The sequence below is a fragment of the Peromyscus californicus genome, unplaced genomic scaffold, assembly GCF_007827085.1.
Source record: "Peromyscus californicus insignis strain IS unplaced genomic scaffold, ASM782708v3 Scaffold_5__1_contigs__length_169319896, whole genome shotgun sequence".
Classification (NCBI taxonomy): Eukaryota; Metazoa; Chordata; class Mammalia; order Rodentia; family Cricetidae; genus Peromyscus; species Peromyscus californicus.
In genome coordinates this window covers 24,398,168-24,425,194 of record NW_026294573.1, presented here as the reverse complement: position 1 = coordinate 24,425,194, position 27,027 = coordinate 24,398,168, and the positions used below count along the sequence as shown (strand labels likewise).

The window sequence follows — 27,027 nt, the reverse complement described above, 5'->3', positions numbered from 1 at the left end:
CAGCCAGTCTAATGAGTGAGCTCCAGTTTCAGCAAGAGACCCTGTCTCAAAAATTAAGGTGGAGGGCTAGTGAGATTGTTCTACCAATAAAGGTGCTCACATGCAGGCCTGCTGGCCCGACCTCCATCCTCAGACCCCACAAGGTGGAAGGAGAGAATTAAATCCTCCGCTGTCCTCTGAACACCCTATCCTTGCTGTGGTAATTGTGTGCCTGTGTGTGTGTGTGTGTGCGCACGTGCACTCACACACCCACATACACACACATTGACTCACACACACACACACATGTGCACATACACACACATAAATTAAGTTAAATGTAAGACGGAGAGGGGCCGGAGAGATGCATCGCTCAGCGGTGAAGAGTGCTAGCTGCTCTTCCAGGGGACCTGGGTTCAATTCCCAGCACCCACATGACAGCTCACAACTGTCTTTAACTCCAGTTCCAGGGGATCACATATAGTGTATACAGGCAAAACACCAGTGCACATAAAATAGATAAATAAATCTTTAAAAAAAAATAGATGGAGAACAACTGAGGAAGACACCCAGTGTTAACATCTGGCCTCAACATGCCCATGGACACACAGGCACATGATTCTACACACACATGCCAACATACACATGAACATGTACACACATACAAATAAAATGTGACATTTAAATCAAAATGTAAAGGAAATACAAGTGAATCTGTTGGGGAGGGAACACTCCAAGGAAGGAGCATCCCTGAGGAGGACCCCTGGGAGGAGCAACCCTGGGGAGGAGCACCCCTGGGGAGGAGCATCCCTGGGGAGGAGCACCCCTGGGGAGGAGCACCCCTGGGGAGGAGCACCCCTGGGGAGGAGATACATTCCTAGCAGAGAAGGCAGCAGGTACAAAGGCCTGGAGGTGAGAATGTCCACGATGTCCTTGGAAGTAGCACAGAGGCCAGAGATAGTGAGGAGAGACTATGAAGGAGGAGCAGAGATCCATGTCACACTTCCGTTCCCACAGCCAGGGCAGCCTCACTTTGAAACTCATCCCCACCATGCGCTCCGGGATACTAGGCAAGTTATTCAATCTCGCAGTATCTCCATGCCTTTATGTACTATATGTAGATAATTATAGCACCTGCCTCCGTGGGCTCCTTGTGGGTATTAAGCAAACTTGTGTGTGCAACGCGTGTGAAATCTTCCCTGGCCCACAGTGATGCCCTGGGGGCCTTGGCCATTGCCACGGTGCTTACTTACTATTATTTCACAACCGTTCTCTCATTCATTTGAGCCTCATGTCAACCCCAACCCCAGGAGGAAGATGGTGTGACCCCTAAGTCACACCATCTTAAGCCCCGAGAGGTAAGATATCTTGTCCCAGGTCACCCAGCCAGCCAGGTATTAAAGGGCCAACTCAGAGCTTTCCCAAGTGGAGCCCTTTCTCCTCCTTCCCTCTGCTTCTCAGGACAATTCCCAGGGGTCCGCTCACCAGGAACCAGAGTCCTCACCACACACTTGGCAGTCTCTGCCTTTGAGGGACGTGTCCCAGCTTCCTGGGCTGTGGCAGCATTCAGTGACCTGTCGGCAGGGGGCATGTAGTTTGCTTGCGGAGGCTGAGTCATTCCAAAGTGACCCATTAACCAGGGAGAGCTAGCGTACGTAGTGTTGAGCTGTGCCAAGCCACACTAGGGGAACAAGGGCAGGAAAAAGTGCTGAGTGTAATCCCAGGACCCAGAATTATATCTGATTGCCAGTACCCATGACCAACCTGAGGCTGCCACACACAGGCACCCGCCCTGCGCCAGGCTTCTCTGCAGAGATGGGCTTAGGGGTAGATGATGTTTATTTGCCCAAGGCTGCATCATCCCAGTGCCTGCAGGTGTCATTTTATCCTGATTCATTTCCCAGATGAGGAGCCCGAGGCACAGAGGCCAAGAAATGGGCCCAAGGTTTTTATAACTGGAAGGTAGCAGTCAAGCTTAGGCTGCACCTCCCACTTCTAGAGGAGAACATGGATATGTAATTCTATCAGGGTAAGAAAGAATGGCGCTCTCAGACTTGAAGTAACACAGCAGCACTGGAGAGTGGAACAGTGAGTGAATTATAGGAACAGGGCTGAGGGCGTGGTTCAGTTGGTAGGGTGCTTGCCTAGCATGCAAGAAGCCCTGTGGATCCCCCAACACCCCATAAATTGGGTGAGGTGGCACATGCTTGTAATCCCAGCCCTTAGGTGGTAGAGGCAGTGGGACCAGAGTTCAAGACCTACACAGTGAGTCTGAGACCAGCCTGGGCTGCATGAGACCATTTCTAAACAAAAACATTCAAAGCATTACCCACGTGTCAGGCACTGTTCTGGACCCTGTGGTCACACTGGGTGGTGACGCAGGAGTGGGAAAGCCTGCTCCATATAGGAAGGAACTACTCAGGGGCAGCTGGCCTGTTCCAGTGCTGGGAGTTGGGTCATGAAGGGAGGCCAGATCTCAGAGCAGGCCCAGGAAATCCTGTACTAGGAGGAACAGGCTGTGCAGGGATGCATTCATCCAACACATATTTAATGTGCACCTCCTCTTTGTGGGGTGTTGGGGATGCAAAATGGAACATCCTCCCTTCCTCAGCAGGGTATTTAATATGCAAATGTGCACTGTGACTATGCAAGAAAGCCAGAGGCTGGGAGGCGCTTTTAACAGGAGTATCTTGCTACATCCCACATCTGGGCTCTGTGCTGTGTGCCTCACAGCATCACCTCCTCGAAGCCACACATGATGGCTGTTTTACAGAGAAGGAAACTGAGGCACAGAGTTGGGCTTCCACTCTTCTAGAAGTTGCTGGTGCACTTAGATGGTCTGATTACACTGCAGGGACATTTTCAAGGGATGAGGTGCCACCAGTGGATTAAGGAGGGTGGGGGCCAGTGGTCCTCACTCTGAGTCTCATTTCCATCTTGTTCAACCTGTGACCTTTGGCAAATGAGCTTCTCTGAGTTCCTTTGTTTTTAAGACGACAATAAAATGCTTGTTGCCTCCAGGAAACTATGATGATGATTGATGAGAAAATATAGGAAAATGACTTGGGATAGACCACAGCAGTTACCCTATAGAAGACCCATAGAAGGCATGTGGCTCATGCTGTCAATACCAGTATTTGGGAGGCAGAGGCAAGCAGATCTCTGTGAGTTTGAGGCCAGCCTGGTCTACAAAGGGAGTTCCAGGACAACTGGGGCTACTCAGAGAAAACCCTGTCTCAAAAAACCAAATACATTAATAAGAAAGAAAGAAAGAGAGAGAAAGAAAGAAAAAGAAGACCCTTCGTCCACCTTCTGACCTGTGGTACAAGGAAATGTTCCCAGTAGAACTGCTTTTGAGGACCACCCCTCTGTGCCTCCTTGGCTCCCCCAGCCCCCAACTGTGTGCTGTGTGAGACTTTCAGAGCTCTCACCCATGCAGGCAGCGGCGGGGGTTTGGGGGGTGACAGGTGGCAAGGGCTGTGAGCAGGGAGCAAGGAGAGCGCTAGACCAGGAGAGGGGTCTGATCTGTTTCTTTTCTGCTTCAGGGAGTGCCAGGACACAACGGTTTGCCAGGACAGCCTGGGCTCACTGCCGAGCTGGTGGGTATCAGCCAGGACACACTGGCCATCGTCCTTCCTGTCCTTCTCAGGGCTGAGCTGGCCACACATCCCCGTTAGCTCTGGTGGGGGTCTTCCTTCGCTCCCGATCTTGAGGCTGAATGCTCCTCTAGGCTGTATAAACCTCCCCTCCCGACCTGCTAGAACCTACATTTGTCTCTTACAGGGATCCTTACCCATCGAGCAGCACCTCCTCAAGGTAAGAGGGCGCAGAGAGGTGCTGGCAGGTGTCACCAAAGGGGATTCTCACAGCAGGTGCTCAGTTGCCTGCCACCTAACAGATAGCAGCAGATTGAGCCTGCTGGTTCCCTGCTCATGGGGGAAGGGCGTTCTGAGCATCTGCCTCAGAGGGTCTGGCTGGGCTCTAGCTTGTAACAACATTCGCTGAATAAGTGCTTAAAGGAATCCTGGGAAGGTCCCCACCTGGTGCTCGCCTGGTGACAGAATCCAGCCTAAAGTCAGCTTGCATCAGCTGGCAAAGGAGCACCATAGCTTCTCTGGATCATGCCAAGGCAGGGCCCAAAAGCTTCCAAAGCCGAGTGTGGTGGTAAGGGGCTGGGTGGGTCAGGTCAGTTGGAAAGACTTCAGCAGGAGGAAGGACTTGAAAAGCAATTGTGGAGGAGAGTTAGTCAACCCGCAGTTCTACCAAAGGGCTGTGGCCTGGTCTGGCTGACCTCTGGAAACCAAGGTTTCTAGACCCCCGCCCCCACCCTATCGCCTTGCTCAGTCACCTCCTGAAGTGACAGTCCAGCTGGGTCATTCCTGCAGGCTGACTTCAACATCCTGAACCTCTCTCCAGGAGCTAGCACATCCTCAGAGTACCTTTCCCCGTCCCTCCTCCTCTAGCTACTCCCTCTTGAGCACTGGCTAGTCAGTGCCACGGATATTATGCCACCCCAGTGAGCTTGGTCAGAGCACAATCTGAGAGCTGCCTGCCCTGCCCCTCTTTGAGCCACAGATGTTTCCAGAAGCAGCTGGTGGAGGCAGTTGAGTTAACCTGGCAGATGAGTCGGATCACCGCGAGGTGTGGCAATGAGACCCCCAGCTCTCCTAGACTCGGTGGAGCCCGAGTCCCCTCAGTCTGCCCTCCAGACAGTGACGATGTGACTCTAACCCCGGATGGGACACACTTCCAACATTTCACAAGTTGGCTTGGTAGTCATGTGTCCCACAAAAGGTTCCACCCAGGAACTGAATCAGCCTGTTATAGGGGTCAAATGGCAGCCGGGAGAGCCTGCTGGGAGTCCCGGCAGTCACCGTGTCCACAGCTCAGAGGAAGTGCTGACTCCACACAGACAGGCAGGGACCAATCCAGGCCTACCTGGACAAATCACACCACCTCTTTTGAATACCAGCTTTCTTCACAATGCTCATAACATAATCCACCTCGTTGTGCCCTGGGGACTAAATGTGCTATGTACCAAGGCCCATTACAACCTATGGCCTCGTGGGTGCTGAGAAATGATGGCCATTATCCTTGGGTGTTGCTGTGGGTGAAGGTGAGCGTGGGGCTCCTGTCTGGGGTCCCAGCTACCGTGCCTGGTAACTTGGGAGACTCCCTGGAATGAGAGGCTAGTTTCACTAGCCTTGATGGAGAGGACCAACAGCTTCCATCGGTCCCTCAGACAGTCTGTGACCAAGAAGGGCAAAGCCTGAGTCACAGGAAACCTTTCCTGTAAGGACAGTTCAGACCCAGGGACCTGTGGAGCCTGTGACAGTCAGTGAGCTTGAGGCCCGCCCCGGGAGTGTCCCCAGAGGGCCTGCTCCTCTGGCTTGCCCCTGGCATCCCCAGGCAGAGGTGCTGGCACTAGGGTCCAGTCATTTCATCCTGGATCCTTGGGGGTTGTCCTCACTGCGGGTGCAGGTTGCAGGAACAGCCGGGACAGATGGTCCCTCTGCGGGTCCCTCCGCCTCCTCCCACACGCCTGTCTGGAAAGCGCTCTGGCTTGGCCCTACCTGAGCCTCTTCCTGGAGGAAACTCAGAGCCAATTGCTGGGATCAGGTCCCCTGAGGACAGAGCAGAGCTGTGGCAGGGATGTGGCTGGGGAGAGAGTGTGAGAGCGGAGCACTGCTGGGCAGGGTGCCCAGCCCTGGGTTCTGAGAGGGCATCCCCCACAGGCTCTTCCTGCCCTTCTCTGACCCAGGTCCCTCTGTCCTTCCCATTGCCCCTATCAGAGCATCTGTGGAGACTGTGCCCAGGGCCAGACAGCCCATCCAGCCTTCCTCCTGGAGAAGGGAGAAAAGGGAGACCAGGGCATCCCCGGGGTGCCAGGCTTCGACAACTGTGCCAGGGTAGGAACTGGGCAGAGGCGGGCTGGTAGGGAGGCTTCCCTGGTAAAGGAGGGCTCCCTGGTGCTGGTCCTGACATCTGCATCTGGTAGAGGCTGGGCTGGGGTAGCTGGCAATCCTGGCGTGGTATCATGTGCATACCAGAGGCCTCCTGACCAGCCTTTCCCGACAGAACCTCTCTTGTCTACCACAGTGCTTCACAGGAAGGGAGCGCCCACGAGCGGAGGAGGCCAGGGTGAGCAAGTCCTCGCCTTCCCCGCATCCGTCCCCCTTGCCCTCTCCTCCTCCCACCCGAATACTCACCCCTGCTGTCTCTATCCCCCACCCCAGGGAGACAACGGTGAGGGAGAACCTGGCTGTCCTGGGAACCCCGGCCTGCCTGGTCCTCCAGGGCTGCCAGGCCAAAGAGGAGAAGAGGTAAGACCAAGGACCAGGCCCTCAGCCAGGTAGGCCTCAAAGATACGGGTGTGTGTGTGTGTGTGTGTGTGTGTGTGTGTGTGTGTGTGTGTCCACATCTCCCAGAGCGCTCCCTGCTCCTCTGGGTTTCCCATGGCCTGGAGCCCCTCACCACTTGACCTCCTCAGCTTCCTGGCACCCGAGCACGCTGGTTCTTTCTAGCTGCCTCCTCTCCTGGCATCCTTCTTCTCTAGGCCTGCTTCGCCCCCTCAGCAATCAGGTCACTTATTTCCTTCTCAGTGAGGCCTTCCTGAATCACCCTTTCCAAAATGGAAGCTTCCCCACAACCCCGCCCCAAGTTACCACTAAATCCTCCTGAAGCTCCCCCCACACCCTCCCCAAGTTCCCCCCACCCAACCTCCCCAAGCTCCCCCCACACACTCCCCAAGCTTTTTCGCCTTCATTATGCTCACACCATCCCACATTCTGTGTGTCTACTTCCTTCTAGAACATTCCACAGGTGTGGACTGAGCACCAACTATGTGCCAGCTGTGTTCTGTTTGTTACTGTTCACCTCGCCTCTAGGACATAAGCGCCACGAAGTAGAGATTTTAATGTTTTGTTTATGGCTATGTTCCCAGCCCCTGGGCCTGTGCCCGGCACATAATAGCTGCTCAATAAATGTTTGTTGGATGACTGAATGAACTGAATGAAAGGCCATTTTAACATCAGCTAAATGGTTCTGCTTTGACATCAGCAGTCTTCTCCCATCTGCAGCCTCAGGGAGCTGGATGGAGGCAGGTACTGTAACACAGGTTACTGTGGGGGCCTCGGACTCTCCATCTTGCTCCTTTGGTTTCTTCTGCAGGGTCCACCTGGCATGCGCGGCTCTCCAGGTCCTCCAGGCCCTATTGTAAGTACCTTTGATGTTCTGGTCTGTTTGAACAGCTCTCAGGAGGTCCTAACCCACACACCGTTCTGCTGCCTTGTCCCTAAGAAGCCAGGCAGGGCACCCACTACACTCACCTTCCTGTCGTGAGAGCATCTTTTGGGACAGTGGTCCCCCGCCTGGAATGCCCTGCTCTGCCCCACTGCCTGTGGACCCACTTAGAGAAGGCCCTCGGGCACACATCTGGGCCCTGCGTCTTCCTTGCTGTATTTAATGCCACACTAGGGACCCAGGTAGCCCCACAGCCAGCAAGGTGTATGGTTGCCCAGGCAGATCTCTCTACTTACCTTAAGGGCCTGGGATGGTGTCCTCCATCGTTCTGTGGGGCCATCTCTAGGGAAGTCTACGAAGCCCAGGCCGGGGGTCTCCACCCAGAATCCTCAGGGATGTTGGTGAAGCAAGAAAGATGTGACTAGACAAACAGGAAGTGCTGGCAGTGCATTCTTTGGAGAAAAAAAAAATAATGGCTGGTGGAAGCCTTGAAACTACTCACCTGAGGGATGTTGGTGGTCAGGTGGTGGGGGAGGAGGGCAGATCAAAAGGAACAGGCTTTTTACTCCACTCAAAGCAGACGTGGGGAGCCCTGGGAAGGGTTTTCAGGCTGGGGAGGCTGCTGTTATTTGCTGGTGGAGGATCCCTTCTAGGGGAGCAGTGGCCAACTTCTGATAAGATTCCTTTCCAGTGACCTTGACAAACTCCCAGGACCCCCCCCACCCACCCCCAAAGCTCCCAACTGCAGACTGTGCCTCCAGGCCACCCCAGGGTGACTGTTCTTGTGAGATGTGACGTGCCTGTTTCTCCCACCAGGGCCCCCCAGGTTTTCCTGGTACTGTTGGCTCCCCCGGATTGCCTGTAAGAACCTAGCACCACTCCGCCTCCCCCTCCTGCCAGCCAGGTCTCTGTGGCTTCGTTTGTGCCCTCCTCCACATGTGCACCCCTCCTCCTGTGGTGCCCTGTCCTCCCCCCTCCGTGCTCTGGTGTTCTGTTCGTCGTCCCCTGCAGGCATGGTAGCTAACGACACAGGTTCCCTTAAGTCCGAGCGGCTTGGAGACCATCCCAGTCTCTCTCTGACTTCTTTCCATGCTCCCTCATCCTCTCCTCCAGCGTTCTCTCTCCTACCTTCTCACTCTCACCTCCGTTTCCCTCTCCCTTCAAGCCCATACGTCACTCCCCTTCTGCCCCCCAGGTCTCTTTTACCTTCTTCCTGGAAGCTGGGGCCTCTGTGAAGGAGCCCCTTTATCTCCCGCGGCTCACTCTGGCCTCCCGCTTCCCACCACTGCCGTGTGGACTGAAGATTTGCTGAAAGTAGTTCTTGGGGCCCTGCCAGGCGCCTGGCTCTGTGCCCGGCAGAGATGCCAAAGCTTTAGGGCTTCACACTGCAGGCTGGCACAGGTTGGCTGCCCTGCTGCCTGGTAGGACTGTCCAGAGGCATCCTGGGGATTTACAGGCAGCCCTGTGTGCACCCTTCCCCGCAGCTAGAGGAAACCCATGGCCTCCTCTTCTTCCCTCTTCCTTGGCTCCCGGCCCAGGCTGCTCCAAGGCTGGGCATGCAATCCCAGCCAGTTGGGATTCTGGTGTTAGGGCCCTGCCCCTCTGTGCCCAGGGCCTTGGGCTCTCCCTTCTGCCAGGTGTCGTTAATTGCTCTGCCTTGTCATCGTCGTTGTCACAGGTGTGTTTAAATCGCAAACCTCCCCCCCCCCCCCCAGTGTTGCTGTCTCCTGGGTCACAGAAGCTAAACCTTTTGTCTGTTGGATCCGTGTTCCCGGGGCTGTCTCCTGCCCTCCCAGGCCTGGTGGTGGAGGCTCATGGACCAGGCAGGGCCTCTCCTTGTCGTATTTCCATCTGTCCCCATGTCTTCATCCCTGGCCGGGCCATGTCTGTTTCTGCTTGCTTGGGTGAAGGGGCCATCTGTCTGTCTAGCCATCTGTCTTGTGTCATGGAAAGGTCTGGGTGCCATTTCTAGAGGGCATGAGGGATAAGGGGGCAGAAAAGATGTTTGTGATGGTGAGTTGGAGCTGTGGAGATGAGGGTGCGGAATGAGGGGCTTGGATTGTAACGGATGTCCCTCTCCATGTTACGGAGTGACATGGGATTGCTCTTGTGCCTGTCCCTTGAATCCCTGAAGATGGTGATTTGGGGCTCGGGTGGGAACTGGGGCAGGTAAGTACTGTGAGAACATCATTTGTGGGAGCCCCTGCCCTGACAGCCTCCCCCAAGAAGGAGGACGCATCTCCTAAAGGTGCATTCCAGACAGCCTCCACAGTAGGGTATGTCAGTGACAGCCACCTGGAAGGTGACTGTCAATCACTCAGGTGGAGGGGTGTGTCTCTGCTGCCGCTGCTGCCTGTCTGGAAGCTGCCTCTTGAAAGGACCCATACATTTGGATTTACACATTCACTCACCCTTCCAGAACACACTCACAACAGTCACTTTGCCAGGGACACTGGGTTGCCACTCGTGACCTTTGTCCAGAGTGCAAAGAGGCAGGCATGGAGCAGGGAAGAGTCGGGGCTAGGTAGGATTATCCTCCTCTGCGGTTTCTCATGATTTCTCTCTCTAAGGGCCTTCAAGGAGAGCGAGGCCTCACGGGCCTGACAGGAGACAAGGGAGAGCCGGTAAGAAAAGGCCCCAGGAGCCCCATGGAGCCGGCTAAGGGGTGGCCACTGGGTGGGAGACAGGGGGATGCTTTTGTTTGAACTCCTCAGTCACTCAGCCCTGATCCAGAAGGGCTGGGGGCTTTAAAAGAAAGGACTTCACATCCCTAGGAGCTGGGTGTCCATGGGAACATGTACAGCTCCGGCTCCTATCTACCATTTCCGGGGGGTCCTCTCCTTCCCTCATCCTCTAGCACTGTGCACCCTCCTGCATGCCTGGCCCTCTCCACTTCATGCTGGGCCTCCTTTCCCACTCTGCTCCCAGGGTTCTGGTGAGCCTGGGGCTTGTTGCCTAGCCAAGAGAACCTGGGCTTGGGAAATGGCCCAGAAAAGTAACTGTACCTGGAGGGGGGCGGGGGTTGCTGGGGTGGGGGATGGGCACCTGCTGGATAGCAGAGCCAGGTGTTCAGGCTGAGGTCACTCTCACACAGGCAAGGGGTAACAGAAATGTTGAGGGCCAGTCCCTCATCATGCCTGCCTTTCTTTGCAGGGTCCTCCAGGACAGCCTGGCTACCCGGGTGCCATGGGACCCCCAGGACTGCCTGTGAGTAAGAGGACTGTGTCTCTGGGGGTACTGGAGGTACAGCCTGGTGGTGAGAACAGGGCCAGGCAGGGTGTCCCCCAACCACGTTCCCCCTTTCTCAATGTTCAGTCTCTGCCATGCCATCCATGTAGACCTCCCCCTCCCCGCCAACACACACACACACACACACACACACACACACACACACACACACACTCCGCTTTGGCTCCCTTGGTAATGTGGCTTGCCCCCACCATTGTAACGGAGGGGAGGGAGGGGCCACTCTCAGGACCCCCTGAGTCCCAGACTCAGAAAGAACTGAGATTTGCTGCCTAAAGGGTTTTGAGAGAGTGAGGGAGACATCTGAGAGTTGCCACTCCTTACAAAGGCACCCTCAGGCCTTTCCAGTGTGGGTCACCGAGGTGGGAGGGTGGGTGGGTGGCCGCACTGGCAATCGTCTCCCCCTCTAGTCCCCCACTTTGGTGCCCTCAGCCTTCAAGTGCCCTTCTGGGCACCAGCTGCAGCCCCGCCTCTTGCATTAGCACCGCCACAGGCGGGCCACAGAGCTGATTCTGCTGTCGTTTGTCAGGGCATCAAGGGAGAGCGAGGGTACACCGGCCCCGCCGGAGAGAAGGGCGAGTCGGTAAGTGTCGGCAGCGGCGTGGGTATGGATGTGAGGGTCGGGGAAAGCCGCCTCGCCCCCTAGCCACCTTCATCAACAGGGCTGGGGACTTTCCTGTGAGGAGGAGCCTGTGACCCCTGCTGCCCCTGCCCCGGAGCCACTCCAGCTGCCTCTCTGCACCAGCTGGTGGCTGCGGAGGCGGAGGCTGTGAGGAGATCCCAGCAGGCTTCTGGTAGGGAAGGCAGCTGAGGAGGGGAAGGGCCCAGTCAGCTGGCCGAATTCCCCAGTCCTGCCAGATCAGGGCCAGGAGCCTTTTTTTCTATTGAGGCCACCTTCATGGGGGTCCTACACTGAAGGAAAGAGCTAGCACATGAGGTCACAGGCTCCTGAGTGACATGACTCACCCAAGTGTCCTGCAGCCAGCTAGGGAGTTGGTGGAGGAGCCTGGGCTGGAGCCCAAGTCCATCTGGTGAGGAACCTCAACCCTCGTCTCTGGGACCCGCCAAGCTTGAGCTGGAGCCCTACCTCTCCCCCTCACAAATGTCAGCGAGGCCTCATGGGACTCTGCCAACACTGTCACACTTTTAATCTGCGAGGAGATTGTCTCCTAGGCATGCTGCGTGCTGCGAGTCCTTCTGAGGGCTCGGCACCGAGCAAAGCAGGCCCCGTGTGCCTTGCCCTGCAGCGGGAAACTGCTAGAACATGAATAAATAGAAACAGATATGAGGAGAGCGGAGACCCCTGAGCGGGCAGAGTGGGGGTGGGGAGAAGGACGGGAGTGTAGAAGGGAGAGAGGGGGTCTCAGGGAGGACTCTTAGAGCTGAGTTCCGAATGGGGGTGGAAGGAGCTCTATGGGTCACGGGGGGTCCTGGCACGGACAGCTTGGAGCTACGCATCGGTTCCGGAAGGGCTCAGGAAACACTGAAGGGATGAGCGAGGGAACAGCAGTGCACGGGCCTGGGGTGTGACCCCACAGAGCGTGCTCAGGGAAGAGCAGTCTGGACTGAGCAAGACACAGCCGAGGGAAGAGGAGAGAGAAGAGAAGCAGGGAAGGGTGGTTGCTGACAGGTTACAGGATGCCTGTAAATCCAGCAGGAGTGGAAAGCACACGCCTCATTTATTAGACAGAGGGGAGCCATGGAAGGCTTTTGAGCCAGAGTCGGAGCTATGCCTAAGAAAGAGAGATCAGCTGCTTTTTGTTGGCTGGGCTGGACTGGGCCAGGAGGTAGCAGGATTAATTAGCAGGCAGGTTCCAGGGAGCTGAGGGGCCCAGGCGGAGAGTCCTATCAGCTCAGAACACGCCCACGGTGGACCCTGCCTATCCCCAGGCCTCATTCCTGGTGTTTCTGAGTGACTGATTCTGTTCCTTTGAGTCTCCAGGGCCCACCAGGATCTGAAGGCCTTCCAGGTCCCCAAGGCCCAGCGGTGAGTGAGTGAGCAGGCCATGGAGATGGGGAGGGGGAGGGAGCCTCCTGGCCCCTCCCTGTGGCCTGAGGACTGGAAGATTGGGTTTCAGTTACATTCTTCTCTATGGTGACAGGGTCCCCGAGGAGAGCGAGGCCCCCAAGGGAACTCTGGTGAGAAGGGTGACCAGGTGAGTGATGCCTGGGAGCGGGGCTGAAGGGGCTGGACACTAGGTCTAGTTTTTCTACCAACCCCCCACCTTCCGCCCACTGGCCCTCTCTGGAATATGAGGACAGAGCCTGGGGACTTGAGGCGGCCCCTCTTGTTCTTCTGTCCGCCTGAGTGGCCAGGCAGAGGGGTGACCTCCTCACTTCTTCCCCTAGGGATTTCAAGGTCAGCCAGGCTTTCCAGGCCCACCGGTGAGTAAAGACACAAAAGTTCCCTGTAATGTGGTCCCATTGGGAAGAGCAGGCCTGGCTAGTCCCCCTGGATGAAAATGAAGCTGGGGAGGGGAGGCAAGAGATGAGAGGGGCCGTGTAGATGGCCACCGCAGATTCTGGGAGCCAGGTCTGAAGAGCGGGCCTTGTGGGTGGCCACAGGGCCAGACAGAAGGATGAAACGCACAGAGAAGGGAGATGAAGACCTATTTTTTATTTCGGTCTGCTTCTTTGTTGCTACAGGGTCCCCCAGGATTCCCAGGCAAAGCTGGAGCCCCTGGTCCACCTGGCCCCCAAGCAGAGAAGGTGAGTCGAAACCCACATCTGCCAGAAGCCCAGATCTGAGCCAGGAAGCTCTCATGACCCTGTCAGGCTCTAAGGCTGGGCTCAGCAACCAATGGCTGTGTGGGTGGCCCAGCACCCTCCTCTTGCCCTCCCCCCCCCGCCCCCCCCCCCCCGCCCCCCCGGCAGCCTCTGAGTGTCCTGGGCTCCCATTTGCCAGGAGAGTGGTAAAAGCAGTGTGGAGCAGGAGGCACAGGGGCGGTAGAGGTGGATAACTAGACTGTGACAGGCCAGCTCTGGCCAGTTCATTTCTCAAGAGAAAGCAGAGAGGGCAAGGAGCCAAGGGAAAGGAAGGGATCCCCCGAAGGAGGGCATACCTGGAGGAGGAGTGCGCCTCTCTCCTGTGGCTGTCTCCAAGGGCCCAGAGGACACAGGGGTCACCTGTGTCTTTGTGATAAGATAGGCACGGCAGCCTTGGCGCGCCCGCCACACTGGTTGACTCCGAGACTGCCTTGATAGGCTGGACACACAGCCCTGCTGTGGTTTGGAGAGGACATCCCTGGCTCTGCAGAGGGTGGGGTTCCCTTGTGTACTGGGTGGGAGCTGTCAGAGGCCCCAAGCTTGATTCCTAAGCTTTGGATGGAGGAGGGGGTCCACAGGGAGCTGTGATGTTCTGTAGTCTCTGGGAGTCTCTTTCCTCTGAAGCCACACATTAGCCTCTCACTGTGAGAAAAACAAGTAAGGAAAAACCAGTTGGGGGACCCCGAAAAGCAGGGAACCATCAGAGCCGAGAAGAGCACCCACTGTGAGAGAGGGCATGTCCACTGTCCCAAGCCAGTACCCATCAGACATAGGCGCTATGGTGGATCTATGATGGCTGACAGCTCCCACTTACCCCTTCCCTGTGGAGTCCTCCTCAGGCTGATCATTGCAGAGAACCCCAAACTGCAGGCGGAGATGCTCCATCACAACGCTCAGTGGGGCTGACATTGGCTAGAACTGTGCTGACCCCTCCTGGTGGATGGTGGTATTGCAACACCCCTGGCTCTCCCCGCCTGCAGCTGTCTCTTCCCTTTCTGCAGGCACCCCTCCCACCCCGCCCACCCCCACCCCGCCCCCACCATCCAGGGCACTGCCTCTCCCCTGCCCAGGGGAAGTAGCAACCTTTTCTTAAGCTTCTTACCTCCCAATCCACGGTCTGTTCTCATCACTGCCCTGCTTTGGGCCTTCAGTGGCTGCCCAGGGACTATGGCTGTGTTTGCAGGCCATTTTACAGTCCCTGAGCCTTTTATTAGACAGAAGTTCATGTAAAAATCTCATATAATACAGACACAAGGGAAGATGCTCTGTTTAAGACCTGGAAGAAGGTTCTGGAGTCCTATCCTCTGGGCCAGACACCTACTTCATGCTCCCAGCTTCTAGGCTCCCCCAACAACCCCCGGGACTCTGAGATGTGATTTAAAAGGCACTGGTCTGCTTGACAAAGAGCAGCATGTTGTTCGGGGACCCTCCCAGTCAGGTGGCCACCTCCCCAGCCTCCTCTCCCATTCCATCTACCATAAGGGTCCCGACACCCAGGTCAGGCAGTCATGTGACCACGTCCAAATCTTTGTGTCCTAGGTTCCCTCTAGCCTCCTCCTGCCTTATCCCAGGCATTCTTCAGAGTTCACCATCTGGTGACACTTCTGTGACATTTTCCCTGAGCCCTGGCCTCCATGAGCCTCTCCCCACTACCCTTGAGCATCCTTGAAAAGCAGATGGAGAGTTGCAAAGCATTGACCCCAGCAGGCCTGTAGCACATGAGGGATCATGATCCCCTGGGGTACAAGAGTCTCTCCACCCTCTTCACCTTGAGGTTCAAAGCCCACATACATGGCATGTTATTAGAGTGCTATAAATTAAACACATCCACCCACCCACGTGCTGGCTCCTGAGAAGAGGCCAGTGTGAGAGAGTTCTGTCTTTCTCCAAAGTGAGGAAAAGGGGGCTTCAGTCGATGAGGACGTGTGCTCTCAGGAAGACAGCAAGTGGAATACGTCAGGCCAAGACAAAACTAGGGCTGGAGGCCAAATGCCTTGACTCCCAAGGGTCCCTAGTCCCCTGAGCCCTGATTCCATTGGGTGTTCTCGTTTCAGGGCAGTGAAGGGATTCGAGGTCCATCAGGCTTACCTGGTTCCCCTGGGCCACCAGGCCCTCCCGGGATTCAGGTGAGTGTGTGCTCTCAGGGCCTAGTAGGTACGAGGGATGGAGTACCTGTGTGAGTATATGCATGTGGGGCTGGGCCAGACTTCCAGGGATAGCATTCAGAAATGCCTTTCTCCTGTCTGCAGGGCCCTGCTGGGCTGGATGGACTGGACGGGAAGGATGGAAAGCCTGGCCTGAGGGTAAGATGGTGCTGTGTTTGTGTTTGGGGGAGGGCGGTGGGCAGGAGCCCTCTCCTTCTCCTGATGAAGTGAGCTGAGAGTCACCCTTCCATCCCCTCCTGGGCTGCTCTTCCTCCGGCTGGCATCAGGCTCCCCGGGTCTCTCACTCCTTCTAATAGACTTAGCCAAGTTAGGCGAATTGGTCTTGGCAAAGACCAGATGGTGACAGAGATGCCATTTATATCCCCAAACTTGGGCAACTAGAGAAAGTAGGCTAGGTTCTGGGAAGCATCAGGCTGTAGCCATGACAGGCCTGAGCAGGCCTTGGTTGAGATTTTTTTTTCTGGGAAATCTGAGAGACGTGGGAACATCATGGTATACGGAGAACATCAAGGTTAACTCCCATACTTAGCCAAAAGAAAGAAAATGAAGGCTCACAGAGGGGCTGGGACCCATTCACAGTTCCCAGCCAGTCAGAGGCTGAGCCAGGCCAAGTTCCCTCTGCCCCACATGATGTCCCTGGAGTGGGAGACGCAGAGAAGCAGAGGCGGCGGGAAAGGAGTTGGGTCGAGGCTGGACCAGACGTTCTCAATGTTCCTTTTCTTTCCCTAGGGGGACCCAGGCCCCATTGGCCCTCCTGGACTCATGGGACCCCCGGTAAGTTGAGCTGCAGGAAGGAGCTGGGAGCTCTGAGCCTCTTCTCAGCTGTCCCCCACCTCTAGGGCCTCACTCTGTGACGGCCACAGACGCCATTGCTTTGGCCTGAGCAGGAAGGTGTGGGGAGCATCTCAGATGGAGGTGAGAGGGACATCTCCCTGCGTTTCCTTCCAGGGTTTCAAGGGGAAAACAGGGCATCCTGGCCTCCCTGGGCCCAAGGTAAGGGGGACTTCATGACAGCGGGCTTCCCTATTCTCTTCAGACATAGCAGCCCAACCTGGGTTGAGGGTGCCACCCGGCCCCTGGATGAGACGTTACTCCAGCACCCCAGCTTCCTGAGGCCACTAGGGCCTGCCAAACTGGGTCAGGACTCTGCCACCCACCAGCCAAAGGGTGCCAGAGCCCCTCTGGTCAAAGCCATGACAAGGTGGCAGAGTCCCCTTGATCCAGGCTCAACATGGGGGTGGAGACACTAGGCTCCACTCTCCCTTCTCTCTTTTAGGGTGACTGTGGAAAACCAGGTCCCCCTGGTAGCAGCGGCCGGCCAGGTGCAGAGGTAAGGACGGGGGGTTCTGGGCGTACCGCTGTCACACAGCCTTGGGCTCCTCTAAGTCCCACGCGGTAGCGCTTTCTTCCTCTCAGTGACAAAGTGGCTGCCTTCTCTCCTGGCCTTCTGATGTGAAATTTTACCCCACACTGCACATCTTGATCCTTCTCCATCTTGAGAATTATAACGGGTCCCCTCCCTAGAAAGACAACTGGACAACTACCCAAAAGGCAGAAGCCCTGGAAGGCTACGGTCTAAAGTTCAGAGCTCCATCCAGCCCTCTGGCCATTGCTCCATGCCACTACCCACAGCTCTGCTCAGCCCTCTCCTACCAAGCAGCCATACATACGCGGGTCGGTCGGTTTCTGTGTCACCTTTTTCTTTTTCTGACTCCTGTAGGGTGAGCCTGGTGCCATGGGACCCCAGGGACGACCAGGACCCCCAGGTCATCTTGTGAGTTCAACTGGTTTTGTCTCTGCTTCTATGAATAGAATGCCACTGGGGGATGGGTAAGCTGGTAGTGCCCCAAGAGCTGTCCTAACCATGCAGAGATATGAGGGACTTTAGGCTCATCTGATTCAGTGGTTTTTGCTTTTTGCCACTTTTGGGCTCCTCTGTGCACATTTACATTTGCTTATCAGACACAAGTCATTCAGTTAGTCAATAAGGAATTATTGACCATCTGCTCTAAATCAGAGCCACAGCACAGAGCCAGATAGACAAGGGCTCTTATCCCACAGGACTTCCCCACAGTCACAGGAAACAGGTGAATGAAAGGTTCAGGTGATGAGGTGATGTTACAGGGAAGAACTGGGAGGGAGGTACCTTCAGGGCAGCAGTTCTCAACCTGTGGTTTGAGATATCAGATATCCTGTGTATCAGACTCATTATAATTCATAACAGTAGCAAAAATTATAGTTATAAAGTCACAGTGAAATAATTGTATGATTGATATTAAGCAGGCTTTTTCTTTGGGCTGCCAGTTCACAAAACAAACAAACAAACAAAAAAAAAAACTCAGAGACTTACTATTAATTATAAAGATTGGCCTATAGCTTAGGCTTGTCTCACTAGCTCTTATAACTTTAACCCATTTCTATTCATGTATGTTTTGCCATGTGATTTGTGGCTTTTACCTCTCTTCCTGCACGTCTTGCTCCCTCTGTATTAGACTGGTGACTCCTTTCTTCTTCCCAGAGCTCTCTGTCCCCAGAAGTCCCGCCTGACCTCTTCCTGCCTAGCTAATGGCCATCCAGCTCTTTTTTAAACCAATCACAGTGACACATCTTATAAACAGTGTAAAGGAATATTCCACAACATTTCCCTCTTTTGGTTTAAATAAAAAGGAAAAGTTTTAACTCTAACATAATAAAACTGTAAACAGTGAGAACAACTATCAGGTAAGAATTATATTCACAATGTCCAGTCCATTTGCATTTGGCAAATTTAGAGAAAATACTCCATTATTAATCCTATTTTGATGAGTCCAAAGTTTTATATACAATTTACCTTCTATCAGAACTAAAGAAAACTATAACTATCTAGTCTTCAACTCCATCAAAGACCTGAGAAGGAAATAATATTGTCTGAGTAAACAGGAAGTGCAGAGCAAGCAACTTCCAGAACTATGAGAAGTGACAGAAACAGATGCCTGTCTGGACAGTCACCCAAGGTTCCTCTGTAACATTGGGGCATCCACCTTCATCCTACAGGCCTCAACTATCTGACAGACTTTTCTGTGAAGCAGGAATTTTGAAGGATTGTCCCACTTTGTCTTGGCAAAGTTTGGCAGTTGCCTACTTTTGTGTCATACTTGTCCAATTTGGACAGCACACTGTCAGCAGTCGAGGCAAGCAGTCTCTTTGCCCAGTGGCTGACTTCACCACAAATGAAAGCAAACTCCATATGGAGGCTTTTTTATGCTGTCACCCTCTTTTGAAGTAAATTGGTGCTGCCAGGAGCAGATGTGTCTCACTGTCATGAGAAGCCCTATGTTATTAAAACATTAAAATGCCATATTCTGTAGATCTCTGAAGTGTTTGGAGACCATCTATCTATTTAAAATATGTCTCTGATTGACCTTGAAAATATATCTAACATGACTATAAGTTTGATTGTTATAGATGACTACTAACATGTATTTCTTTATTATTCTAAATAGCTTTCAAAGACTAGAACTTTACATTACATTTTTAAATGAGCTGCACAGGTATAATAATACCTTAAACAAGAAATAAAAACATATAATACAGTATAACAAAAATAGCCTTAAATTTGTATCAATATACAAAAATCCATACCAATGTAAAATATTTGAGACTAGTGATTGTTCAAAAGTAGACTCAACAATCCACCCTTTTATCCCATCATTTCTATACTATATCCCCCTTTTTTTCCCTTCAGCAAGAGATTCCTGAATCTTATCTCCTTTGTTTAGCTTTTTTCTTGATCATGACCAATAACAACTTGTAACCAGCCCCCCTAAATGATGACAAACATTTATAACCCACTGAATGACCAAAAACCACCCACCCCACCTGTTGGGAATGTGGGTGTCATATTCTCCAGACTGCTTCCTGTTGTCTGGGGGTAATGACATCTTTGGGGAATCCTGAGAAAATTAGGATAATGGTCAAGTCCTGGGAGAGGTAGTTGTAACATTTGTTGTCCAGTCTCTGTGCAACGGGAAAGTGCAAAGCTTATCTGCAGTCCTGGCTAGGGTAGCCTGTGAGGCTGAACCATCTCAGCCAGCAGCCTTGAAGCTGTTCTGGATGCAGAACTCTGAGAATAAACTGCAATACAGGCATTCTGAGAGGCTGGATCACTTGGGCCACCTGTTTTCATTGGTGTCTGGTCACCTGACTCTGAAAACACATAAATTTCAAAGGTAACATACATATGTGTATTAACACAAGTATGGACTGTGCATTAGACACAACAAGCCAGCCAAAGATGTTTTTTTTTTTTTATGTTTGAGCAGGTAAAATATACGTAACCTGTCTTGTAGGGTTTTTTTTTTTAGGTTTATTTTTTTATTTCTGTAGTCAGGATTTTCAGGGTCTCCCCCAATCAAATCTGATCTCTATCAACCTTGAATGAATCCACAGCCTTTTGTTTTCTGTTGAAACAAAAGCGTAACCTCTTCTCCAATGCAACATATATTTTTACTTCCATTTTGAAGTTAAGCCATTTTTAAAATATATAGATTGGTTTAATTTAGCAGTTTCCATAATCCAGTGTCTCTCAGCAGCTATGGTTTGATCATCAGCAATCAAAAAATTTAAAGTCAACAAGACACCATATAGGATCCAGACTCTCTGTGTATTTTCCATCTTTACGTGGCTTATCCTTTTTAGATTATTTTATTCTCTCTTTAAAGACTTTAGCTTATTATTTATAAACTATTTTTTATGACTGTATATACCCATTTTCTTTTCTTATTTAAGTCCACATACATTTTTAAACACATTATACCTGTTTTGAGATTTTTTTTTTCTTCCCCATCTGGATCCATCTTTACTGAGCATCTGCATCATTTTCTGATCACATGAGACAAATCTTTAACTGCTATATCAGCTGCCATGTGGCTCAGCTTAATGCATGGGCTGGTGCATGGCACTGGCAGCTGACTCCAGCCCGAAGGCAGAGTGGTAGCTGTGTCTTTGTATGCCGCTAAGAGACTGTGGTCACCAGAAAGCTGTGTCTGACTCTGTGTTCCAAACTTCTTTTTTAAAGCCTTTTCAGGTCTTATGTGGATACATGTGGCCCCCACATTGGATGCCATATGTAGCAGACTTTTTCTTTGGGCCTCTAGCTTACAAATGACACAGACTTATTTTTTTATTTATTTATTTTTTTTTTTGGTTTTTTCAAGACAGGGTTTCTCTGTGTAGCTTTGCGCCTTTCCTGGATCTCGCTCTGTAGACCAGGCTGGCCTCGAACTCACAGAGATCCGCCTGGCTCTGCCTCCCGAGTGCTGGGATTAAAGGCGTGCGCCACCACCGCCCGGCCTCAGACTTATTATTAATTATGAAAGCTTGGCCTGTAGCTTAGGCTTGTCCCACTAGCTCTTATAACTTAAATTAACTCATTTCTGTTCATCTACGTGTTGCCCCGTGGCTCGTGGCTTTTACCTCTCCTCCTGCATGTCTTGTTCCCTCTGCATCCAGCTGGCAACTCCTCTTCTTCCCAGAGCTCTCTGTCTCTTAGAAGTCCCACCTAACCTCTTCCTGACTAGCTAATGGTCATTTAGTTCTTTAATAAACCAATCATAGTGACACATCTTCACACAGTGTAAAGGAATATTCCACAGTAGATTCAGTGGTTTTTGCTTTTCACCATTGTTGGGCTCCTCTGTGCACATTCACATTTGCTTATCAGACACAAGTCATTCAGTTAGTCAATAAGTAATTATTGACCATCTGCTCTAAATCAGAGCCACAGCACAGAGCCAGATAGACAAGGGCTCTTATCCCACAGGACTTCCCCACAGTCACAGGAAACAGGTGAATGAAAGGTTCAGGTGATGAGGTGATGTTACAGGGAAGAATTGGGAGGGAGGTACCTTCAGGGCAGCAGTTCTCAACCTGTGGTTTGAGATATCAGATATCCTGTGTATCAGACTCATTACAATTCTTAACAGTAGCAAAACTACAGTTATAAAGCCACAGTAAAATAATTGTATGGTTGGGGGTCACCCCAACATGAGGAACTGTATTAAAGGGTAACAGCGTTAGGGAGGTTGAGACCCTCTGCTTTAGGGGAACCCTTGCTGAAGAAGTGACTGAGCTGAGGCCTGAATGAAGGAGTCAGCTGTTGAGTAGCCTTGGAGAAGGGACACGAAGACACAGAGAACCAAAAGCAGCCAGGAGCTCGATGTGTCTGAGGGACCTCAAGACCATCACACTGGGTGTGGGGGTAGCTTGAGGACTGCATGTGGCACCCTAAAACCTGAGCTTCGAAAAAGATACCTCAGGATTGGGTTCAGGAGCCTGTGGCAGGCATCTTCAGGGAAGGGCTGGTAAGTGACAGGTGGGTGGATGGGTGACGGGAAGGGAGAGGGAACAGAGGGCTTAGGAGATCTGACTTTGAGGTGGAGGGCTTGTTCCCTTGGCCTGACACAAGGGAGGACTGAGTGGTAGAAAGAGAGGAACCAGGAAGTTCAGCTGGGCAACTGGGTAGGTAGGTGGTGTTTTTGCTATTAGGGTGAATTGGAGAGCACATTTATTAAGGAGTATTGCATTTCCCATCCACTTTTCTCATCGGTGACACAAATGACTGCCAATTGGTGCCTTTGATCAGTGTGACGGCATCATGCCTATTGATAGGGCTCCAGAGAAAGCGAATCCAGTGGTGGGCTAGTATAGCCTGGCTGTATAATTTTCAGGAGGCATTTGGGAACATTGAAAGTAGTTCATGACAAAAAAATAGGAACTCTCAGGTCCCCATTTTTATATATCTCAAGGAGTTCAGTGGCTCTGTTCTGGGGACTCCAGGTCTCCTCCAGCCCCCTACACATTAATTATCAAGAGTCATACACTAAATGATGGCCCTGGTAGAGATTCCTGGGGTGGGGGCCTATGGATGAGGACCTACTGGGCTCCTCCTGACGTTGCTCTGTCTAGCTCTGGTCCCCTGCTATGTGCTGGTCCCAGTCATGAGCATTCCCACCCTAGGAGTAGTATAGGTGCCATGGCACCAGAATGTTCTGGGAAGGGGTGAGGAGGAATGTGCTCTGGGAAGGAGCTGAGTGCTCTTGGGTATCGCTCTGATGAGGGAGGTGACCTCTGGACTGTGGACATTTCAGATACAGCCCCAGCAGTGTCAGGAGGGGACATCCCTGGGGGTTAGAGTGTCATTGCTCCCCAGAATGTGGGGTTACAGAGCTTTCCCATATGGATATTGGGTCAGTCTTTTTTTGTTTTGTTTTGTTTTTGGTTTTTTTTTTTTTGGTTTTTCGAGACAGGGTTTCTCTGTGTAGCTTTGTGCCTTTCCTGGGACTCACTTGGTAGCCCAGGCTGGCCTCGAACTCACAGAGATCCGCCTGGCTCTGCCTCCCGAGTGCTGGGATTAAAGGCGTGCGCCACCACTGCCCGGCCTTGTTTTGTTTTTTGAGACAGGGTTTCTCTGTGTAGTTTTGGTGCCTGGATCTTGCTCTGTAGACCAGGGTGGCCTTGAACTCGCAGAGATCCTCCTGGCTCTGCCTCCTGAGTGCTGGGATTAAAGGCATGCATCACCACCCATGCATGGGTCAGCCTTTTTGTTCTGCCCCCAAAGATCTCCCCCTTCTAGGATATGGCGAAGGGCTTTGGAGATAGCTGGAGTTCCTTCTGTGGCTCTGGGGGGTGGAGGACATGGTCTCTGGTCCATGTGGTCCCTGCCCTTTACCTCTGCTATGTAGACCCTGGCTGCTGACTTTTCCTCCTCCACAGGACAATCAGATGCTGGGCTACCTTTAGGAAGCACAGGGGTGCGGGAGGTACCCAGGCTAGTAGTTCATCCTCTCCTGCCTTTGGCCTCTGCACCTCACAAGCCTAGGTGCACCAGTCAGTGGGCACTGGGCACAAGGGTCCTGTATATTCAGCCCCTCCCACCTCTGCTCTGGAACCAGAGCTCCTGGTAGAAGTTCAAGTGTAAGATCAGAAAGGAAGGATGGATTCCAGGAAGAGAACAAAGCTAATACAGTATAGGGAATGTTCCTGCTGCTGCCCACACCCCCTCCAGCCTGGGCGTTTTGGTAAAGCCCTTACCCTGTCTTCACTCCCCTCTCCTTAGGGGCCACAGGGGCCTCCAGGCCAGCCAGGTCCACCTGGGATCTCCACTATGGTGAGTGACTTTCTTCTATGTCTGCCCTCAAGGACTATTGCCTTTTCTGCTGTGGGCTCCTTCCAGACAAAGGCAAAGGGGTAGAGAACGTTTTTTTGTCCCCATCCTTCTCAGCATCAGCCTCTTACTTGTCCTAAAGTTCTCCCTTCTGGGATGAGGCAAAGGGTGGCTCCAGGCCATCCTAGGGCCACACCATCGGTTCAGGCATGCCATCTGCCCCTGCGGGGCCTGGCCCCTGGAGCACGGGGGTGGGGAGAGGTCTGCCTCGGCTTTGTAGACTCGGCTTCTCCTTTTCTCCACTGACCTTCGTCCTATTTTTAGGGCCTGAAAGGAGACCGAGGAGCCCCTGGAGAAAGGGGCTTGGCGGGCCTCCCAGGCCAGCCTGGCACACCCGGACACCCTGGCCCTCCGGTAAGACCTCACATCTTGTAGCCCAGCTCGGGGGAGAGGATTTGGCACTGCACAGCACACCTAGGGTCTCTAGGGACGGAGAAGGTATTAGCATGGCAGGGCGGCAGCATGGGACCTGTGTCTAGGGGTTGTATTGTATTCAGAGAGACGAGCCCCGCAAGCCAGCACCCAGCCAGCTGCACACAAGGGCACTGCCTCTGAGGATGCATCATCCACCTGATGCGGATCCCTTGACGAGGTGCCAGAAAGAGAAGGCTTGGTCCACGTGTTGGCCCTGCCCCTGCCCCTGCCTCTCTCCCTGCCCCTGTGGAGCTTGTCAGTAACCACAAAAAGTCTTTGAAAATGTCAGGAACCAGAAATACTGTGCTATTACTGTAACTCTCGGAGCTCCTCAGAAGCCAGACTTGATCTCAGCCCGTTTAGCACTCAGAGTGATGCTATATTGGTCACTGACTCTGCCGGAGTGAGCCTTCACTTAGGTTGGTGTGTGTTTTGTCTTAATATGCTCTGCAACACTATCTGGAGGTCCAGTTGTCCCCGAGCTCTCAGAAAAGGAAAGGAGGGTTCAGTATGGCTGAGGAGACTGCTCTGGGTCCCACAGCTAATAAATGGAAGAGCTGAGACTTGATCTCCAGCCTGCTCTATTACCCAGTTTACACCTCTTACCCGACCTGCGAAGCTTCCCCTCTATAGAGGTCTCGACGGGCAAACCACATGAGGGGTGTAAAGTTTCTGGGAAGCCAAGGAAGAGGACTCAGGTCTCTATGACGGGGGCTTTCCCACCAAGCAGACTTTCCTCCAGGACATGGTAGCGAACTAGGGCTGGCAGTCAGTCCCTGACGAGAGGGTTGACCCCAGTCATGGAAGCATGGTCACTGGACCTATTCCCAGAGGGCCAGGGGTCGGCACTCCTGCTCACTGTGGACTCTGCCTACTGTCCCTGAGCATATCTTCTCTCCCAGGCTCCCTCCCTCCCTGCAGACTCAGGAGCTGCCAGGGCTTTGGATGCATCTACCCCTTGTCCTACAATCACAGATGTCTCTTCTCCAGCAGCCCACCAGGAAGGCGTAGGCAGCTCAGGGGCTCAGGGGCTAGACAGCTCTTGCTGTGGTGTCATGGGGAAGGAAGGAGGTCAGCTTGTCCTGGCCAGTCTCACTGAGGCCGGAAGCTCACAGTTCATGTGGCCCTTCAGCGAGCATTTAGTGCACACCCAGAGCCAGGGAATGCGTACAGTTCTCAAGCAAAAAGACATCTCTGCTCTAGCTCCAGCAGGCTAGAAGGGAGGAGGGAGGAGGAGAGGGAGCCGCAGGATCAGGACTCATTGGTGGGATAGAGGAGACAAGATGTGAGGCCCATGAGGCGGGGTCGGATAACAGCTCATATGTTTCCAATGCTCTCTGCTCCCCAGGGTGAACCTGGTTCAGATGGTGCGGCTGGCAAAGAGGTATGGTTGTGCTGTTCTCTCTTTCCTTAGGGACATTTCTTCTTGGTCCTCATCTTGTTCTATCCCTCATTCACTCAGTAAGCATACCACATGGGCACAGACTGTCTCCTACAGCAACTATACCCATGGTTTCCACATCCAGAAAGTCAATCTCAGGTTGATTGAAAATATTCAGGGGAAAATTGCATGAACATATACAGACTCTTTTTATTTTTTATTCATTTATTTATTTATTGATACTATGTACCCAGGCAGGCCTGGAACTTTATGGCCCAAAACTGGCCTCCAATTTATGATCCCCCTGCTTCAGCCTCCCTAGTGCATAGGTGTGCACCAACACTCCTACCTCACTTTTTTCCGCTTACCATGATTCCCTGAACAAACAGTAGGACAACTCTGCAGCATTTACACTGTGGTCACTATTGCTAAGTAATTCAAAGGTGATGTAGAGCACGCAGGTTATGTAGAACACACATAGGTTAGAGCCAGCTGTAACACCATTTTACAAATGGGACTTGAGACAGACTGGGGGATCCATGGGGATCCTGGAGCCAGCCCCCTGCAGATACCCACCGCCAATTACATGCAAGAAGCTGGTAACTCTTGTCGTTCAAGTGGCATTAGAGGACCCTGTTTCTGATCAGAAAGAGATAGTAACGATAACAAACTCCAAACAAAGGCTCCCTGGGCCCCAGCTCCTGCAAGCTCTCTGCTATTTCAGACCGGCCTTCCCACTCTGACTTCTTGTCACATCAGTTCATCTGTGACGAGGGACCAGGCCAATGCTATCAAACAAGGCCATGCCCCAGGGGACATCATCTTCCCTCCCGGTTGTCAGCCCCTCTGGTTGGCAGGGAAGCTGTCATCCCTTCTTTCACACAGCCCAGCTGGACACAACCAGAGTCCTAGGGTAGAAGAAGGTGGTCTTCCCACTGCCCCTTCCCCTCCCCACCTCAGGGAGCCTCAGCAATGCTGCCCAGACTTGACCCTGACTTCTGCTTTCTTACAGGGACCTCCTGGAAAGCAGGGGCTCTATGGACCTCCAGGCCCAAAGGTGAGCAGCCACTGGCTGGGTTTAAAAAATGGTACTCAGGAGCTCCAAGCTGCAACTCTAGCCAGAGAGGAGGCCAGGGTGGCCAATAGGCAGGAAAGGGAGATGTGACCTCACCTGGGACTGTCCCATCTATGGTTTGAGAATGGAAATCTCTTTAATCCCCTAATTATTGCCCACCCTGGCTCACTCCAGGGCCTCTGGGTTGGTCTGGGGGGTAAACAGGAGTCCCTGAACAGGCACTCCCTGGGCCAGGCTCACTGACACTAGAATATGGTGAGTTTTGAAGAAGACTGGATACAGTGCTGTGGGACTCCAGGAAGGACTTCTAACTCTAATCAAAAGTGAGGGAGGAAGGCTGCATGAAGGACAGGAACATTTCAGCAGAGGAGAGGAGAGAGGTAATCATTAGGGTGCTGAGGCTGGGGAGGAGGCATTCCAGACAGCAGACTCAGGTAACACGGTGGAACCAGAGAGTGACAGGCGGCTGGGGCTGGCAAGGAGCCAAGGCTGGGGAAGGCGTGAGGAGGATGTTATGGTCTTGCCTGGGCAAGGAAGGGGATCTCCCTACAGAGAG

The 27,027-nt window shown here is 53.0% G+C and overlaps 1 protein-coding gene across 8 annotated transcripts in view; it reads left to right on the top strand.

Moving 5' to 3' along the window:
* Positions 1–27,027, top strand: part of Col16a1 (collagen type XVI alpha 1 chain) — a 56,287-nt gene that overhangs the window by 26,217 nt on the left and 3,043 nt on the right. For 7 of the 8 annotated variants that reach the window (XM_052717287.1, XM_052717286.1, XM_052717285.1 and 4 more), the window contains 24 exons: positions 3,525–3,578; positions 3,763–3,795; positions 5,772–5,888; positions 6,079–6,120; positions 6,216–6,302; positions 7,150–7,194; positions 8,038–8,082; positions 9,792–9,845; positions 10,375–10,428; positions 10,997–11,050; positions 12,410–12,454; positions 12,570–12,623; positions 12,817–12,852; positions 13,114–13,176; positions 15,288–15,359; positions 15,483–15,536; positions 16,128–16,172; positions 16,347–16,391; positions 16,675–16,728; positions 17,119–17,172; positions 23,494–23,544; positions 23,866–23,955; positions 25,364–25,399; positions 26,409–26,453. In XM_052717287.1, coding sequence (XP_052573247.1) covers positions 3,525–3,578; positions 3,763–3,795; positions 5,772–5,888; positions 6,079–6,120; positions 6,216–6,302; positions 7,150–7,194; positions 8,038–8,082; positions 9,792–9,845; positions 10,375–10,428; positions 10,997–11,050; positions 12,410–12,454; positions 12,570–12,623; positions 12,817–12,852; positions 13,114–13,176; positions 15,288–15,359; positions 15,483–15,536; positions 16,128–16,172; positions 16,347–16,391; positions 16,675–16,728; positions 17,119–17,172; positions 23,494–23,544; positions 23,866–23,955; positions 25,364–25,399; positions 26,409–26,453 — 1,329 coding nt within the window. Of the gene's footprint in view, positions 1–3,524; positions 3,579–3,762; positions 3,796–5,771; positions 5,889–6,078; positions 6,121–6,215; positions 6,303–7,149; positions 7,195–8,037; positions 8,083–9,791; positions 9,846–10,374; positions 10,429–10,996; positions 11,051–12,409; positions 12,455–12,569; positions 12,624–12,816; positions 12,853–13,113; positions 13,177–15,287; positions 15,360–15,482; positions 15,537–16,127; positions 16,173–16,346; positions 16,392–16,674; positions 16,729–17,118; positions 17,229–23,493; positions 23,545–23,865; positions 23,956–25,363; positions 25,400–26,408; positions 26,454–27,027 lie in introns of those variants that run through there. The other variant, XR_008213784.1, reaches the window with a different exon arrangement.